Source organism: Fringilla coelebs (assembly GCF_963513975.1).
Source record: "Fringilla coelebs genome assembly, chromosome: 20".
In the NCBI taxonomy this organism is placed as follows: Eukaryota; Metazoa; Chordata; class Aves; order Passeriformes; family Fringillidae; genus Fringilla; species Fringilla coelebs.
This window is the reverse complement of record NC_140046.1, coordinates 7,532,633-7,551,187: the sequence shown is the minus strand read 5'-3', so window position 1 is coordinate 7,551,187 and position 18,555 is coordinate 7,532,633. Positions and strand designations below refer to the sequence as shown.

At 39.9% G+C, this 18,555-nt stretch overlaps 1 protein-coding gene across 2 annotated transcripts in view; it reads left to right on the top strand.

Moving 5' to 3' along the window:
* The window catches only part of ZZEF1 (zinc finger ZZ-type and EF-hand domain containing 1), a 59,587-nt gene extending 42,353 nt beyond the window's left edge, over positions 1-17,234 (top strand). For both annotated transcript variants that reach the window (XM_084218812.1, XM_084218811.1), the window contains exons 42-55: positions 661-793; positions 1,909-2,105; positions 2,654-2,773; positions 3,674-3,862; positions 4,218-4,318; positions 4,832-4,967; positions 5,939-6,298; positions 8,160-8,303; positions 9,148-9,316; positions 11,182-11,280; positions 11,997-12,162; positions 12,790-12,940; positions 13,413-13,484; positions 14,270-17,234. In XM_084218812.1, coding sequence (XP_084074938.1) covers positions 661-793; positions 1,909-2,105; positions 2,654-2,773; positions 3,674-3,862; positions 4,218-4,318; positions 4,832-4,967; positions 5,939-6,298; positions 8,160-8,303; positions 9,148-9,316; positions 11,182-11,280; positions 11,997-12,162; positions 12,790-12,940; positions 13,413-13,484; positions 14,270-14,344 — 2,112 coding nt within the window. In that variant the 3' untranslated portion in view covers positions 14,345-17,234. The remainder of the gene's footprint in view (positions 1-660; positions 794-1,908; positions 2,106-2,653; positions 2,774-3,673; positions 3,863-4,217; positions 4,319-4,831; positions 4,968-5,938; positions 6,299-8,159; positions 8,304-9,147; positions 9,317-11,181; positions 11,281-11,996; positions 12,163-12,789; positions 12,941-13,412; positions 13,485-14,269) is intronic.
* Positions 17,235-18,555: the final 1,321 nt, after the last annotated feature.

The window sequence follows — 18,555 nt, the reverse complement described above, 5'->3', positions numbered from 1 at the left end:
CTTAACAAGATAATAATGAAAACTTGTGACTCTCTCCTCAGAGTCCAACACAGCTTGGCCCTGTTTGGTCATTAAGTCAAAACAATTCACATGTTGGATAAACAATCTCCAAACCACATTCCAAAGCAGCAAAACACAGGAGAGGCAAATGAGATGATATTGTTTTCCTTTTTCTCTGAGGTTTCTCAGCTTCCCAGGAGAAGAATCCTGGGCAAGGGGATTTTTCCAGAAAATATGACAATGACAGATGTGTGTCAGAGTTCACATCTTTCCACTTGTGTACAATTAACATTGATCTAATGAAGAATAATGAGCTGGTTTTGCCTGGCATTTCTTTGGATGCTGCTTATAACTGCTACAAGCAAACCAGCTTCATTTGTTTCAGTATCTAAAAGGACTTTTGTACAAGCAAAACAATCCATTCTCCATCTTGATGTTCATAACTGATACATTGCCTGTGTAACATTGAGTTGGTTGTAGACATTTCTTTTACAGACTTGAGCTTCCATTTTCTAAAGACCAGCAAATAGCAGGCATCAAGCAGTGGCTCAGCTAAAAAATACAATAGCAAGAATAAGCAAATGTAACCAGTAGAAGACATGGCTGTATATTTGTAAATAAGTATTCCAAATGCTGACTGAAGTTCTGCTGCTGTTTCAGGTGCTGTGTATGGGCACTCGTTCTGTGTACATGGACAATGCTAATGAGCCTCACAATGTGATCATCCTGAAGCACTTCACTGAGAAAAACAGGGCAGTGGTTGTAGACATCAAAACCAGAAAGAGAAAAACAGGTTCTGTGACATTTTTGTTTTATCAGAGAATCCCAGAGTATGTCCTTACAGTTTGTTAAAAGCAAATGTTAACTAGAACACTGTGCAGGTCTGCAGAGTTTGAATTCCATTATTAGGAAGTTGCCTGACTTTCTGCTCATAGGTTACCAAATTCTGCTTGCAGGTCACTGCCAAATTGTGAAGCTTCTGCAGTAATTATTTCAATTATCTTTATTCAGAAAAGGATTTAGAAAGCTGTTGAGACCTTTCTGTTGATGGAGAAATCTCAGAAACAGAGTTTTGATGAAGATGAAGCAGTTGTTTCAAGACTTGTGTAGTGCTTGTGTCTTATCCTTTACAAACCTGTGCTTGATGTTTTAGAACAATAGCTAATTTAAAAACAGTTTGGATATCCCTAAAATTTCAGACCAAGTGAAACATATATATATTTATAAAGATATAAATATACATTCAATATATAATATATAAAATTTATACTGTATATTTAATATTTAATGTCTATTTAACATTTTATATATATTTTTATATAACAAATCAGTTGGCGTTTTAGGAGCTAGGGCTTTTCTCTTTGTATGACCTAATATAGTGAAGTTAATAAAGCAAAGGTTGTCTTTTACACAACTTCAGTAGTCAAATCTTAAGACATTTGGAAAAATCAATAGACTAAACCACTTTGTGATATTCAAGGAAGATTTGAATATAAAAGCTTTTCTTTTTGTTTAACTGTTGATATTTTAAACATTAATATCAGCAATATTTATTTCATCACATCAATTACAGGTCAGGATTTTCCCCATTTTAATTGTTAAACACAGCATGAGCTACTTTGCATGCTGTACTGCTAATGTGCAAATATGTGCTGTGGCCAGAAGTGACCTGGGGATTTTTAACTTGTACTGAAAAATGAAATACTTTCTTGACTGCTCAGGGAATCTGAGATAATTTTTGTGTAAGACCTTTATTAGAACATGATTGATAATTTTTGTGTAAGACCTTTATTAGAACATGATTGATGTAAGGATGTCTCATGTCTCAACCTACTCATATCTACTAAGAGATGACTCCACAACATTTTGATGTGAACCAAGTGAATGATGTTTTTTTCTCTCTTGCAGTGAAAGACTATCAGTTGATTCAGAAATGTGGGCAGGAGGGCAGTGATTCCCAGACCCAGCTGAGGCAGTACCTGCAGCACTTTGTCCTCATCTCCACCCACCTCCTGCAGACCAGCATGGACAGCAGCTATGCTGAGGCAGTGGAAACAACTTGGGTCTTGTCACTGGCTCTGAAGGGGCTGTACAGAACCCTGAAGGTAGAGAAATAAAAATTCATGTTCTACCCTGTGCTGCAGGAATTTGGGTATTGACTGAGCCCACAAGGGCACTTCTGTCACAGCTGGATCCCTTTATTCCCTGTCTGTAGGGGGTTGGAATTGTTGCTGGGCATTAAATAATTTTTGTGAGTCTGAACTGCAAGTTGTTTTGCTTCTCCTCTGTGGGGGCCAGCCATTCAGGAGAACTCAGGAAGAAATTCCTAGAGATAACATTTTATGGAGTAAAGCTCACTTTTCTCACTCCTGAAATATTTGAAGAGGAAATTTTTCTTTTTTTTCTCTCTTTTTTTTGAGTGTCAGATCAAAACAGATTCTCAGTTACCACTCTGTGCACGTCACAGATGATACCCTTAAGGGATTTGAAGTGGGGATTTTTATTTAGGTAAATGAAAGGAAAAGATTCCCAATGTAATTCATCTGGGCAGGAAATTCACCCAAGGCTGTGTGACAAGGCCTCACAAGCACTGTGATGCATTGTTCCTTTTTTAGTTAGTTATTTATTTTTGTTTGTGTGTCTGTGTGTGCAGATTCATGGCTTCAAGGAGATCCAGTCTGCCTTTCTTCAGTCTGGTTTGCTCAAACTTCTAGTGAAGAAGTGTAGCAAAGGAACTGGCTTCAGTAAGACTTGGCTTCTCCGAGACTTGGAGGTAAGAAAAGTGACATTTTGTAAAAAGTCAGGCTTCACACAGTGGCATGAAAGGTTATGGCAGTACACTGCCCTCCTGGGGACTCGAGATTATCCCTAATTAATCTCTAAAACAATGTTCACTTAACTGTATCCCTGAGTCTGCCTTCTTCTGCCCATCATAATCCTGTGGATAACAGACTAAATTCTTTAAAGCAGGAGCTGATTTTCACTAATCTCATTTTATTTGGAAAACAATTTGCAGGATGAGACATTACTCACCTACTGAGATGTTTTTATGGATTTTATTTAGAATGTTCTTGAGAATTCCATTCTTCAATTTAGAAAATAATCTCAAAGAAAGGCATGACTTGCACAAGGTTTTGCTGCAGGGCAGATGGGGAGATCAATGCACACGTGGGCATATTCTTTCACAGTGGTTGTTAATTGCTGAAAGATAAGTGTGGTTCAACTGTTAGTTATGTTTTATGTTAGTGCAGGAGTTGTGTTAATTCATCTTGAGGACTGTGGAGAAGCCAAAGGGCTGTTTTTAAAGGAGAAGGGTGTGTAGGGGCATCACTGGCCTTCTGGGAATAGTCACCTTTGCTCTGGTTTTGTCTTGGAATCTTCAAATCTTTGGTGTACTGAAATGGTTAAATAAATACTTTCTCAACTTCCTTTGCACTTTCAGCTAATCACTGAAGTTGTCTTTGCAGCAGCATGGAAGGTGTAACTCATTAGTAAAGTGGGAAATGGTTTTGGTTTGTGTTTTGGGGTTGTTTTATTTTTAGGTGTGCTTCTTTGTAAAATAGCATGTGTTAAGCACTGTCCAGGTCTGATACTGTTCCTCTAAGATGCTGATTGCAAATAAACTACTAATACCTCCAGCTGTCACACCATATGCTACCTTTTTTCTGTGTAGATTTTGTCAATAATGCTGTATTCCTCAAAGCAAGATATCAGTTCCCTGGCTGAACAGGAGGATACTGAACTGGAAGACAGGGAACAAGATCAAGATGTGGAGCAGCCTGTTGTTGGTCCTGTTGACTTAGAACAGAACAAACTTGATCCTCTGGAGGGCCTGGATGAAGCCACCAAAATATGCTTCTTGGTATTTAAATTAGTTTACCTCCTTTTGGGTAAATGTGCACTTGCTAGATGCATAAAACATTTGGTAATTCATATGGTTGTTTTCCTTCTAAATTTATAGAGTATGGGTCTGTGATTGCAATGCATCATCCTTTAAAGAAAATAAAATAGAACTACAGTAATTAATGCTACAAAATCATTATACAGTGTTATGCTAAATTGCTTCTCATTATTTTAATCCAGATGCTAAGTTCATTAATTCTCTACCTGCAAAGTGGGAAATAATGCCCAGGTCATCCTTAAAGTAATTCAGTCTTTCTTTTCACCCTCTGATGTGTTTTTGGGTTTTTTTAAATTTCTTTTTGCTCCTTGCTCAGATGACACACGATGCTCTTAATGCACCTCTCCACATTCTTCGAGCCATGTATGAGCTGCAGATGAAAAGAACAGAATCTTTTTTCCTGGAAGTTCAAAAGAGGTATGTGAAGTTCTGGGTCCAGCAGAGAAAAGTGGTGGGTGAAAATCTAAAATCTTCTGAGTGCTGAACAGAAATTCTTCCAAGGATAAGATTTGGTTTTCATGTGTGAAAAATTTAAGGAAATAAACTCCTGCTAAGCTGTATTTATGGAAGCAAGTCACCATCTTCTGAAACACATCACATGCTCTTTTCTGTGTGGTAGCTCCCATATGAAGATCCACTATAGCTCTGAATTCTGTGAACTGAGGAAGAGTCAAGAGCTCACATGTGGCTTCTGGTACTCAGAGCATCTCACAGAAACACCATGTTCTCACAGAAATGAGTGATTTTGTAACATTTAAATCCTTTGGCTTGTTAGAACAGGGGAACAGTTAACATGATAAAAATAGGCAGAGCTTAATCTTTCCAAAACAGAAGGTGGGAAGATTTAATTTGCATTTAATTGCCCTAATTGAGTTTGCATTGCTTTGGAAACACATTTGTGTATTTTTGATTTTCTTTGCCTCTGTGAAGGTTTGATGGGGATGTGATCACAACGGATGAGAGGATCCGGACCCTGGCTCAGAAGTGGCAGCCCAGCAAACGCCTGAGGCTGGAGGAGCAGAGCTCCAAGGCAGTGGATACAGATATGATCATCTTACCCTGTTTGGTATGGACACCTCTACAAACAGCAACAGTTGGAAAAGAATCCATTTTGGCATTCATGCCTGAGAATTATTTTTTTAATACATCTGAAATAATCTGTTATCAATGTTTTGTGTCAAAATGAATGAGCAGGTACAAGAAGCAAGTATTTCTTCCTTGTTATTCCTTCCTTAGGGAAGTGAAAAAACTTGATTCCCAGGTCAGGAGAACAAATTGTGATTGCAGGCTGTAATTTCCTCCCCTTACACAAGAGAGATTGTATCTCATTGCTGTAAGCTTATGCCCTGCTACTGTTTTAGCATATCATTGTTACAGTAAATTCAGCAGAACAAGGAAGCAATGAATCTATTTTGTAAAGGAGACACTACATTTGCAAACTTTGGGTTTTGTCTTCAATAGCAGGGTCCCACAGCTCTGCTTTATTTTGAGGATTCACTCCTGGCCATGAGGTGTCACCAGCACAGCTGTTTATCAGTTGCATAGCAAAGGGGAAGGAGCTTCCTGAAGCAGTTTCACATAATTATAAGAAAAAAATAGGCCTTTCAGCAGCTTATACAGAGGCTGTGAAATACCCATGCCTGGCAATTGTCCAAACTTAACTGGACAAAGCTCTGATTTTGAAGGTATCTCAGCCTTAAGTCAAATTTGGAGCAAGTGATCTCCAAAAGTCCTTCCCAACTTGCCTCATTTCAGGGCACTTGGTAGCTTTACCTCTGTAGGTGAGCTTCAGTTAATTCAGTTAATTCTGGTTAGAATTCTGACTGCTGTTTCCACAAATGCATCAGTGTATAGTGAGGTGTGTAGACATAAACAATGTTTCTCAGATCTATAGCTGTGCGACAGATCCTACATTTGTGGGGTTTTTTGACAAATTCATTTGTAAATTCAGGTTGCAGTTTGACCGGTCAGATATCCAAACATAAGGTAGAAAATTACTGACAGCCTGTTTTCCAACTTATATTTCTCTTTTTGCAGTCCAAGCCTGTACTCTGTGATAAAGCAACAGAAGAAACCAATCCTGTTGCCCAGAAACTCATCACCAACACAGAGAGTGACCTGCAGCTGAGCTATGCCAAGCAGCGCCGCACCAAGAGCTCCATCCTCCTGCACAAGGAGCTGGACTCCAGGAGTAAAAAGGCTGTCAGGGACTACCTGTATCGTGTCAATGAGGCTATTGCAGTTCTCTATGCCAGGCATGTGCTGGCATCCTTGTTAGCTGAGTGGCCTGATGATGTGGCAATAAATGAGGAAATCCTAGATCTCAGTGGCCCAGCCCATATGACATACATCCTGGACATGCTGATGCAGCTAGAGGAGAAGCAGCTATGGGAAAAAGTAAGTGGATTTCACTTAGACATGTGAACAAAACCTGTGCCCACATGCCATGAGACTCTGACTAACAGAAGTACTTGAAGTTCCCTTTTTCAACTAAATTGAAACTCCGAAATTTAAATTAGTTCTGGAAAACAGTTGGAATCTGTCAGTGTCTTGATGTGCTGATCTTGTTAAGAGAAAATGAAAAAAATAGCTGTGTAGGGAGAACTCTTTCAGTTATGAAAGAGAAACTGGTAAAATAGGCAGTCTGGTTTGAAAATAGACAATATAGATGGTAATCTAGAGAAATTGGTAAAATTGGCAGTGCCTTTTAAAAGCTGCTTTTTCTTAGATCTCAATGTCTATATTGTAATACCTGCTACTCCACTGATGAGCTGGTGGTGGAAGTGATCTTGGAATTACAATAGAATGTTGTAATGAAAGTGTCAGCTCAAGGCTTCACAGCAGTCAAAGCAAATCAAGTGCTGGGAATCTTCAAAAAAGGGAATGAAAAATAAAGCAGAAGGCATTGATATGCTACTGAACCAATACTATGCACTCCTTTGGACTACAGTGACTCCCCTCATCTCATTAAAAAATTAAAATAAGATGCAATACAACTGGAAGAGGCCTAAAGAAGAATGGCAGGGATTATTACAGCCATGCAATAACTTCAGTATGAGGAGCCAACTGGTTTTCTTCATTCTGGATCTTTGCCCTGTGAGGCATTGAGGGAAAAGGAGTAATGGAAAAGTCTGTTCCTCTTTCTCTGTAGATTTAAAGCAGTAAATAGCATGCAAAAGTTAAGAGCAAGTATTATTCACTGGCCCTCCCAGTAAGAAAACAAAGGAGTGTCAGATTAAGGTAATAAGTGGCAGGTCCAAAACAAACCAAAAGAACAGACTCTTGACACAGTAAGTCATGGAAATTGTTGCCCCAGGGTGTTTTTATGGGTTCAGAAAAGGGCAGGATGAACTGATAGAGTAAAATCTGTTAAGACCTATTAAATGCAAAATCCTAGCCTTTGTCTTAGGCTGTTCTGCATGTGCAAGGCAAAGAGTGCATTCAGGGAACTGCTACATGCTGCTTTGTTTTTTAAACTCCTTCTCCCAAGAAATCAGATTTGGAGATGAAGCTGCTGGCCTGAGCTGGTGGATTGTGTTTTGTAGGAGGAGTTAGGGGATGGCAGCTGAAGACATGTAATGAGTTGTTCTGATGACATGAAAGGGCCTCAAGTAACAGAGTTCCTGGATTCAGGGCTAATTTTATGCATTGTTGAAAAAGGGAGACTCAGGTGGTTCTGAATTATTTTTATTGTGTCCTGATAGATTAAAGGGCATTTTTGAGTAGTTTTAAATGCACAGGACTTGCATCTGCTGCTTTCAAAACTTCAACTATCTCATTGATACTTTATCATTTCTTCTTATGCACAGAGCTGTACTTTGTTTTGTTTCTGAAGGCTGAAATATATGACATATTCTATTCAAATCAGAACCTGTTGGTATAGAAGGTAAAGGTGCCTGTTTAATATGTTAACAAAGTTGTTTATCTCACTTGATGGCAGCTTTAGTTTCCTGTTAATTGCTTCATGGATTAGCCTTGATTCTAGCAGTTGTGTGAAGAGGCATGGCCAATGTCTGTCATGTTTTTATCAAACAAAGAATGAAAGGTCTAGAACAGAAGGCAGAGTGAGATCTTTTGTACTTATGGAGATGACACTTGCAGGCATAATTTCTGAATTTATCTTGTTTCTTGCTAGTTCCTTGGTTCCCTCTTCCAAAATACTGTGTGGCTGGACATGACTCATGTCAGCCATCAGAATGTACAGCTGTAGATGTTCTTTTGGCAGCAGATTGTATTTACATGACATTTCTTCTCCCAGATTCTGCAGAAAGTGCTGCATGGGTGCAAGGAGAGCATGCTGGGGACCATGGCCCTGACAGCCTGTCAGTTCATGGAGGAGCCAGGGATGGCTGTGCAGATGAGGGAATCTCAGCATCCTTACAACAACAACACCAACTTTGAGGTAGGGCAGGCATGGCTTTAACAGGCATGACTTGAAGCTGGAATCACCCAGGGCTTGGAGCAGAAGCCTCTCAGAGCTCCACATGGGTATCTGTGGGACTGAATTCTGTGCTTGAAGCACCTGTGAAGTCTGTTTAGTTTTCCTTGGAAAAGGCTGATGTCAGAGAGCTCAGGCTTTGCCCTGCAAAGAAATGTGTTTAATCAGGCACTTTAATAGAATTCTAACTCAATCATATGAAAAGTGCTTACATGGTTTTACTGTGTATGTATTTGAAGCAGATCAGATTTGTAAATGGTTTCAAGGCCTTAATGATCAAATGTTTCTACCCTTCCTTCCAAAGATTTGTTTCAGTTGGCCTCTTCCAGTTGGCCCTTGTGCTGTTACATGAAAGTAGGAGTGGTGTCTTTTTTCTTGTATTTCTCATTTTAGACTCTTTCCCTGATACAAACAGTTTCTGATTTTCTTCTCTTGATACTGTTTGATAGCATTTTTCTGATATAGTTTGGTAAGTAATTTTTGCCTCTGGGCAGTCTTGGGATTTTTAATTTCCCTGCTGCTCTGACTCCTCTGATTTTCATTTTTAAAATGCATATAACCCCTTAGGTTCTGGCAGTGAGATCAATATCAGCAACAATTACTGCTTTTAAAAAAGGAAAGCATTGCTGGCAATTCATTTTACATGCTTAACAGCTAATGTGAACAATAGGCCATGCTTTACATTAGTTAAATTAGCTCAGGGTAAAAATATCAAAGTAAAAAACTCACAGAGATGCTGTAATATTTTTTATATCTCCCTAGTTAAGTGTGTGTGACAGGACACAAAGCTGCTGTGTTTGTTTCTCAGGATAAAGTTCACATTCCTGGTGCTATCTACCTCTCCATCAAGTTTGACTCCCAGTGTAACACAGAGGAGGGCTGTGATGAGCTGCTCATGTCCAGCAGCAGCGACTTCCAGCAGGATCGGCACAGCTTCAGTGGCTCCCCGCAGAAATGGACTGACTTCGAGCTTCCAGGTGAGCAGGACTGATCCAAGGGCATATGGGATACTGCTGGGGCTGACTCCTGATGAGATAAATGTGGATGTTCCTGAGATGTGTGGGGAAAAAGCCAATCCTTTCCTTGTGCCACTCTGTTTGCTCTGACGTGCTGCTCTTGCATTTGTTTCTGCAAAGTGCCTTATCTGTTGTTGTGCTGTGACCTTTTCTTTCCACCCCTCAGTCAAAGCATGCACTCAGCTACTGGAAACAAATTTGATCTTGACTCTGTTCCAACACAGTCCTTGTTCTGCACAATATTCACTTACATTGTTTATGCCTTGTCTTACTTTCCACAGGAAGCACTTTTTTTTTATTTAAAAAAAGAAAAGATATGCTTATCTCTGTCTCTGTGCTCTGCTGCTGCTCTGAGCAAAGAGAGCCAGTGCCAACACCTTGGCTCCAGCTGGTGCCACAGAGCACAGCTGGAAAAAATCCAGGGTTTGACTGCCAGCTGCACTCTGGATTCTCCAGTTTGTGCGAGCAGAGTGAGGAGCAAATGCCAGAGAGCTGCAGGACTGCACAGTCCCCTGCTTCTGATTTTAACCTGGTTTAACCCACTGAGCACTGGGGCACTGCAGGAAGCTCTTGACTTTAAGGATTGTTGGCACCTGCAAAGAGATTTAGGAGCTTTCTTAGGAAACCATTTTGGGTTACAAGTGCTGGTTTTGGGTTGCAAGGTAATGGTTAAAAGCAGATGTGTGTTCTGTAGAAATATTTTTGATTTTTGTGAACTTCTATCTGTCTTCTTTTTCATCCCTAATAGTTGCTGAGGTTTGCCAAGGAGCTGAACTTCGAAGCTCATTGTTTAGAGCAGCCTTGGCTGTGAAAGTTGAGTTTCACCTTGTGGAAATTCATTTCCAACCAAGGCTGTCTGGATTAAGGCTCTTGATTCCAGCAGGTTTTAGCTGAAATCAGACACATTTGAAGACTTCTGGGCTTTTCATTTGATTGAAGGGCTTTCTCCTATGAGTAGGAGAGAACACTGTCTCCATTTCATGATAAAAAGGGAAATTCTTTTGCAGATATTTCCTTTTTATTCCTAAAAAATGTTTTCAAAATTTTTCTTGTTCATGAAGCTTTGCAAATTCTGCTTCCCAGTGAAATCTAGCCTGCTTGTTCGAGGGTGACAGGCTTTTTCATGGGGCAGGAAGTGATTTTAAGTTTTAATAGCTGTAGTATTACAGACCACAATAGGTAAGAAGATGTTTTGTGTAGCATTACAGCCAACTACCAGGGGATTTATCTCTGAAAGTGAAGATGCTACAATAGCAAAAACCTTTTGAATGTTTTTTGCCTGATGTAAAGTGGTCAAATGTTTTGATAGTCCTTCTGTATAAAGTGATTAAGTTTTGCAGTTTTCTTCCTTGGAGTAAAAATGTTCAATTTCATTTTCTGACATGTAAAAATTTTGCTTTCAAATATTTTAAACCTATAGTGCAATGAATTCAAGTGTTATTGCAAAGAACTTGGCTGCCTGTATAGGGGTTCTTGTTTCATAAATCATAACTGATCCAGTAACACAATTGGAGAAGTGAAGTTACATGTGGAGAATATGGAGTTTCTTTAATTTCCTATATTTAGCTGTCAGAAATGTAAAAGAATTATTCCTTCCTATCCAGTATCTTTAGACATGAGAAACTATTGTGGGTTTTGCTTCAGCCTCCTCTTTGTCACTCATTCTTTGTGTTTCATAGTTACCAGAGAATAAAAGACCACCTCCCTTAAATGAAACCCTCTAGGATTAATTAATTAATTTCAGACTTTTCATTTAAGTTGTATTTGAGATGACAAAACTAACTCAGAATATAGTAATGTTGGCTTTCTTCCTTCCCTGCACACAGGAGACACACTCTACTACAGATTTACTTCTGACATGAGCAACACTGAGTGGGGTTATAAGTTTACAGTGACAGCAGGTCACCTGGGCAGGTTTCAGACAGGTAAGAGATGCTCAGAATGTATTGAAAAGGGCCTTTTTTAGTCATTTTGCTGAGCTTTGAGAGACCTGTGGTTATCCCATTTCTTTAACTTAGAATTTGCATTAGAAATAATGTGATCAGTTTTTCATGTGATCAGTTCAAGTTGAAACTCAACTAATGTCTCTTATTTCCTGTGATTTTTGGGGTAGAAACACAAAATCTTCACAGAGACTTGGAGATTACAATTATAATAATGTCATTTGCATGCAAATTCTCAATATATGATAGTGATTACACAGAGTATTTAGTAATTGGAAACAGAAATAATGGTAATTGCATTTTTCCAAAGTGGTTATCCATTAAAATAGGATGGTTCTGGGTCTAATTTTTAGCATAAGAGGTTTTGTTAGTTTATTTCAGAGTTTAAATATTTTTAATGAAATTGAGGCTGATGGATTATTTGCTATCAGCAAAACTCAATTGCATGTCATAATGGGGAGGGCCTGTGTTTTGTTTGCCTTATTTGGGCAAAAATTTAATTTTGGATATGATTATTTTCCAATTTTTATGTAAGTTTTGCCTCAGGAAAGACTTGCCACATCAGGATGTAACCTCGAGTTATCTCAGATTTTTGTTTGCTATTTTAATTCAATATTTCTGGCTCGCAATACTTGACTATATGAACAAAATGTGTCCCTACAAAACTGAACAGCTGTTTGAATTTTCCTTTTTTCCAGGGTTTGAAATTCTAAAGCAGATGCTGTCTGAGGAAAGGGTCATTCCTCACCTGCCCCTGGCCAAGATCTGGGAGTGGCAGGTGGGAGTGGCGTGTCGGCAGACGGGGCACCAGCGGCTCAAGGCCATCCACCTGCTCCTGAAGATAGTGCAGTGCAGCAGCCAGGGGTGAGTGCACCAAAAAGGCACTAAACTGATACTGGTGAAGTAAAAAAAAACCCTGTGATTTGAGGCAGCTTTTCTTAATTTGTATGTCAGATGCAATTTACAGTGCTTGATAGCTTTGATATAATTTCCGCTTTGATAGGAGGAATGTTTTACTCTCTCTTCTTTCTTGGCCTTTAAAGAAATCTAATTAATTCAAATGTTATTGTAAAGAAAAAAAAATCATCACCAATCAGGACAAAGGTAGATCTCAATTAATTTATTAGAAATTTATTCTCTTGGTGTTTGTTATACTGCAGAATTAAGGCAAGGATGAAATAATAACCTGGTGAAGTGATGATCTGATTCTCTGTAAAGTAAATATCTCCTAAATTATTATTTTTAGTTGTACCACTAAGCCTGTAATTGAGTTTTTAGAAAAGATATGTGTCCTTAAGCTTATGTATGTATGGCATGAGTATTTCTAGATTCAAGAGCATTTAACAAAGTGGGTTTTTTATTGTTAACTGCCACAAATGTTTTGTTCTCTTAAATTTGATTTGGTTTGGTTTCCCCTCCCCATTCGCAGAAAAGAGCATGGTGGTTACTCACTATTGCATCACAATTTCATTTAAATGACTTTTTTCTCAGGGATTGTGACCTCACCTTATTGAAGCCACTTTGGCAGCTCTTCACCCACATGGAAAACAACTCGTGTCACGACTCAGCCAAGCCTGGCATCCTCCTTCCTCTTCATCGTGCACTGGCAGAACTCTTCTTTGTGACAGAAAACAGAGTTACTGTAAGCAGTTCCTGTGTTTCTATCCCTCCTTTCCTCAGTCCTGGGAATGACAAAATGCAGTTTTCCTTTATCCCTCAGAGCTATAGAAACATTAACAACTTTCACTTATGGAGTGTGGCAGCAAGTTCTAATTAGAGGGGAATTCTGTTACCTTATCATTGGACTTTAAGTGATAGTCATAACTATTAAGGCTCTAAAGCCACTGTTTGTTCTGAGAGCAATTCTGGTTTAATAATTAATTTCAAGGTATTTGCATGTGGTTTTTGTAGAGTTGGTTTTGAACTTGAAATATGAATAGTGTCATGAGCTCATTTCTGTGCTCACAAACTGTGCTCTAGTCTGGGAGAGTCTGGTGTGCAGGTCTGATACCTTTGGTTCTTGGGGACTCTAATGATCAGCATTTTAATGTTAATTAGTAGGATATCACCTTTGGTAGAAACATTGGTGTTCATTGTGTGTTTTCTGGCCACAGGAGCTTGGATCTCTACAGGAGTATTTGCTTGCCTTAAATACTGAAGATCATCTTCATCGCTGCACAGCACAGGTAGGACTGCACAGCCCCAGGGCTGGGAGGGTCTGGGATCTTTGTGGCAGACCCTGGATGATTTCTCATGGCCCAGTGGAGTTTATAAAAGAGATATTAATGTACTTGGTCATTACAGTACCTTGACAGGCCTCTGAAAGGTGTGAGTGAACTCTGCACAAATGCTTTTCTAGGATATTGGGAAGAAATTCTTCCCATGAGGGTGGTGAGGCTTTGGCACAGGGTGCCCAGAGCAGCTGTGGCTGCCCCAGCCCTGGAAGTGTCTAAGGCCAGGTTGGACAGTGTTTCTTTGATTTTTTTTAAGATTTTCTAAGCCTTCTGATGTTGACATTCTTGTAAAGAATTTTGTCACACTCTTTCTGTAAATAGCACATTGTTTTGCATTCTTTTATGGAGGAGGAGAACTTTGATGGACTGTCAGTTTGTCCAGTGTCATTGGAGAGGTGGCACTGTCACCCTCCAACCCACTGTCACTTTTGGAAACCTATAAATGTTGGAGTCAGAAAATAAACTTCCCTTTTTGCTCTTCACCTTGAGAGCAGCAGTGTGTGCCTGTGTTCTTTCATGTCCCATAGCAACAGGACAGGGCTTGGAGCACCCTGGGACAGTGGAAGGTGTCCCTGCCCATGGCAGGGGGTGGAATGAAATGAACTTTAAGGTCCCTCCCAACCCAAACCAGTCCATGATTCTAGGTTTCTCTTTCTGTTTAGCTTTGTACAATTTCTTTACACTTTGGGCTTGAGGAGAATATTTGGTGTGACTTTGTTTTTCCTTTTCTCTTCTAGGCCCTGAAAAACATTGCTGCTATCAGCCTTGCCATTAACTATCCAAACAAATCAACAAGTTTCTGGAATGTTTAATACTGGCTCAGGCCGGAGTGCATGGGATAGAGTAGTTTGTCCATAGGACATGGGAACAAACATCTTAACTCCATTCAGGAGAAGTTCCTTCAGCTTCAGTGTATGAGCACTCTGCAGCCTTCCTTCCTTCCTTCCACCTTGATGTAGAATTTGTAAAAGTAACAGCTCACTTCAATGAAAAAGCACATCCTGAAGTAACTCATGCGTCCTACAGTTATGTATGCACATATTGTAGCATGTTAGAGTAAACAGAACAATATTGTTTTTTATTCAGAGGAAGTAAAGGAAAGAAGGTAGCTGAAGTATGAGAATGGAAGGCCCCCACGTTTGTATCGTCTGCTCCTGAGGAAACTTGATCCATGAAAGGTGTCAGCTTCAGAAAATAGTGCTGAACTCCATGGGGTGATGCCATCAGCAGCATCTGTTGTACTTCAGAGTGAAACAGGCAAACCAGAATCTGGTACCTGCTGCAGCAATGCACCATGCTTGAATCCTGTCATTTTTGCTTTGGAGGCTACTTCCCAAGGAAAAGGATTTCAATTCTTACTAAACTACAGGTTGTAAAACAAACTGTGGGTGATTTGCAAAGCAGTTGAAGGATTCCAATTTCACAGCATCCTCGTGCAAGAGCTTTATGTTTCTCCTGTTTTTTGGATCACCTGTTCTTACTTTGCTTTATCTCCAATGTATTATTCCAAGTAGCCCATTATTGTAGTGCAGAGAGCAAAGGCTGGCCTTCAGTCACAAGGCAGTGGTGATATGAAGACCTGAAGAACTTACATCTTTCTTTAAAAATCGCATCTTTACAAGAAATTATGAGAAGAATTTTTTTTCCTTCAGTTATTTTGATATTAGTGGCATAGGAGGTCCTTCTTGGCAATGTTGGGAACCCAGACTCCCAGCACTCAGGGTGAGGTTAATGATCAACCCACTCTTATCTTACAGAGCAATAACCACATTTCTCTTAGTGAATATGGAATGAATTGCAGACCTTCTATGCTGCAATAAATTGGCTTTCTTCCTGCACAGCTATATTGGTTATTCCCTTTCCAAAGAGTTAAAAAGAACACAGAGAGATTTGGGGGTGTATTTTGTGCACCATTGCACAGTTTGTAGAGCTGGTCTTGTCAAATATAAATTCAGATTACTTTTAATGCTAAATATTTTCTTCTTTGCTTCTTCACCCCAACACTGGAGAATGGAAAAAAAAGGCAGCCAAAAGCTCTAAAGCTCTAATAGGAACTGAATGCAAGTTGTGTGAAGCAGTGGCTCTGTCAGAAGGAAATGTATTTATTCACCCTGCTTGTCCAAAATTTGAGTGGTGCCCAAATACCAGTGCACAGGAGCCCTGCTTTGGGGAGTGTCCTCTGAACTGATGGTCTTCTCAGCTGGGACTGGAGTTTAAGGGTGGCCCAATCTCCCTCTGAGAGGGAAACATGCAGTAATACATCCCTTGGGTTTTTGTGATGGCCTCTTGTGCTGTAGAGTTTTGTTTTGACTTCTGTTCAGCCAAGTGAATGCACAGCAAGTGCTTGAATGAGAATGGGATTATTCTGCTTGAAAGACTTAAAACTGAAGACCAAGAAGCATCATGCTTTCAGGAGTGGAGTGGCTCTCTTAGCAAATGAGAATGCCAGGATTCAGGAAAAGTCTAGGATTTGTGAAAGACTGAAAGGAAGCAGAGAGATGCTGCTCTGAAAGGCCTCCTTGAGCACCATGAGTTGATTTCCTTAGAGACATCAGGAGGGGAAGGGAATTCTCAAGATTGTGGTGTACCTTTAATGCACAGATCATTCTGTTTCCACACAAGGTGTTTGAGTTTGCAGCCTCCCTGCAGGGCTGTCAGACATCCCTGAGGAACCACCTGCTTCACACCTTGTCATTGCTGCAACAGATCCTGGCATGGGGAGTTGCTCCACCAAAAGGAAATGTTAGGGAGTCATGTGGAGGGGACAGGTGAGCACTTGGAAATTGTTTCTCTGGAGCAGGAGGACTTCCTCTTCACTGCCCCCATGGGCATCCATGGCTGAGGAATCATGGCTCTGCACTGGGCTGCTGTGCTGACATCTGCCCCGTCAGTCAAAGAAGGATTTTTCTTTTCTCACATCAGGGATGAAGACTGTAAATAAACCATTCATAGAACCTGTCACAGCTCTGTCACAGTCACTTTTTTTTCTGTTGGAATGTCCTTTTGCTTTCTGGATGAAGACATGAGGCTGCAAGGATGACATAGGAGTGGCCAGAATTCCTTGCTAGGCATTACCACTCAACTTACTCTACCAGCAGTGACTGGCCTCATGAGTCAGTCATCTTGCCCTGAAGGAACTGTCTAGGAACAGTGTCCACTAAATATAATTTCTACCCACTAGATGGAACTGAAGGACTGTGACCTGAGTTGACACTGAATCTGTTGCTGCCTTATAACTCAAATCATTAATTATGGATTTTTTAACAGACAAGAAACACTGATTATTTTTTTTCCTTCTGGTAGCTCTAAAGAAAGAGGAATAGAATACCAATAATGAATATTCATGATCAATCACGTTTTGAAAATTATGCAGAAGTTCCAAGTGGATGTGAATGATGCTATTGAATTGTATAAAACTGTCTGGAAAACAGGTATGCTGAAAAAAAATGTGCCTAATATAAGAAAAACTAAAAAAGTTGTCCTGCCTGAATCACCTATGATGTGTTTAAAACAAATCATATTGTTCCTAATGATACATTTGACTTGCTTTCATTAAACACTTAAAAACAAGAGTTTTATAATTTCTTTTCTTACGGGTTTACTACTTTGCAATTTTTATCAGTTGTTTAAAATATATCAGACCTTTAGATTTATTCCAGTTCAGTTCAACATGTAAAAAGAAAGCTACAGATGTGGGTAAAATATGCAAATGAAGAGAAATATATTGTAAAAATTCTATAAAATCAAAAAAAAGTACAACACAGTGTCTGTTTTTTTGTTTGTTTTCCTCCTCTCCTCGCTGACTGTTTAATGCTGGAGTTTGTAGTGAGATCCAGGGTTTGTCTTAGGAATCCTCATTTTCCATGCCTGTAAGCAAACCTGCTTGTCCTCATGTGGTTGGTAAATATCTGATATTCCACTGAGTTATGCAGGACCCAGACTTCTGGAGTCATCTCTTAAATTCCAGCCCTGCTGTTTACATTCCAGTGGCCTTACCCTAAAAATTCAGTTTTCCTGTGGATATCCATTGGCTTCATTGCCTGTGTATATTTATTTTGAGACCTGAAACACACATCTGGAGGCCTCAGATGTCTCCTGTAAAGCTGAGATTTGCATTACTAGGTGTTGATTCTAATTAGTGATGTGTATCAGCAGAGGTGCTTGTGCCTACCTGCTCCAGTGGGTTTAATTGAAAAGCTTGTTTGCCTTGGGTTTGGCTGGAGGAAAGGGCTGTGTCAAGTCAACATCTTCTTGTATTTGCCTAAAGCTGCAAGTTGTTTCCTTGGAGAATGGGCTAATTAGGTAATTTTATTAAGCACAAATAAATAATAGGATTGTGAGGGTGTGGGAGAGTGAGGATTGTTCCCTGAGGTTTGAGGTTTCAGCTGATAAACTTGAAAAAACTCAGTGTAATTGCTGTGAAATGTGGTGTGGGGCCAGGCATTGGAATGTAACAGAGGGCACCTCCAGAGCACCTTGGATCTGCTCTTCAGGTCAAGTTCACTGAGACTGGTTTTTTTCCAAGAGATCAGAAGTAGGCTGCCAGTTTGCTTAGAGGTGGGTGACTTTTGAAAAATACTGCTTTTAGGAGAAGGCTGAGGTGTACTGAAAGCAGACCTGGCCCAATCGCTGTGTTTTCACAGCCCAGCTCAGCTCTGGTGTTTCCAGTGGGTTTTGTGCCTTCACAAACACAAGGGCAGCCCCTGCCTGTTGATAACATTTTAAACTTGGAATGTCTGCAACTCCCAGGAATACCCTGCTATAAAATCTGAGCACAATGGGGCAGAAAAAGTCCCAGGAATTTGATTTATTCCTTCCCCTTTTCTATGGTAAACCCCCCTGAAGTGAATTGTGTCAGGTCTGCTGGGGAGGCACCAGGACAAGCATCATTCCTGTTTCCAGGGGACAAAACCACAACCATGGGAGCCTTGAAAAGCATGACCTGGCCTTTAGGGAAAGCTCTAGAATGTTGGAAAACACATTAGGATATGTAAAGAGGTTGGTTTTCAGCACTGGACCAGGA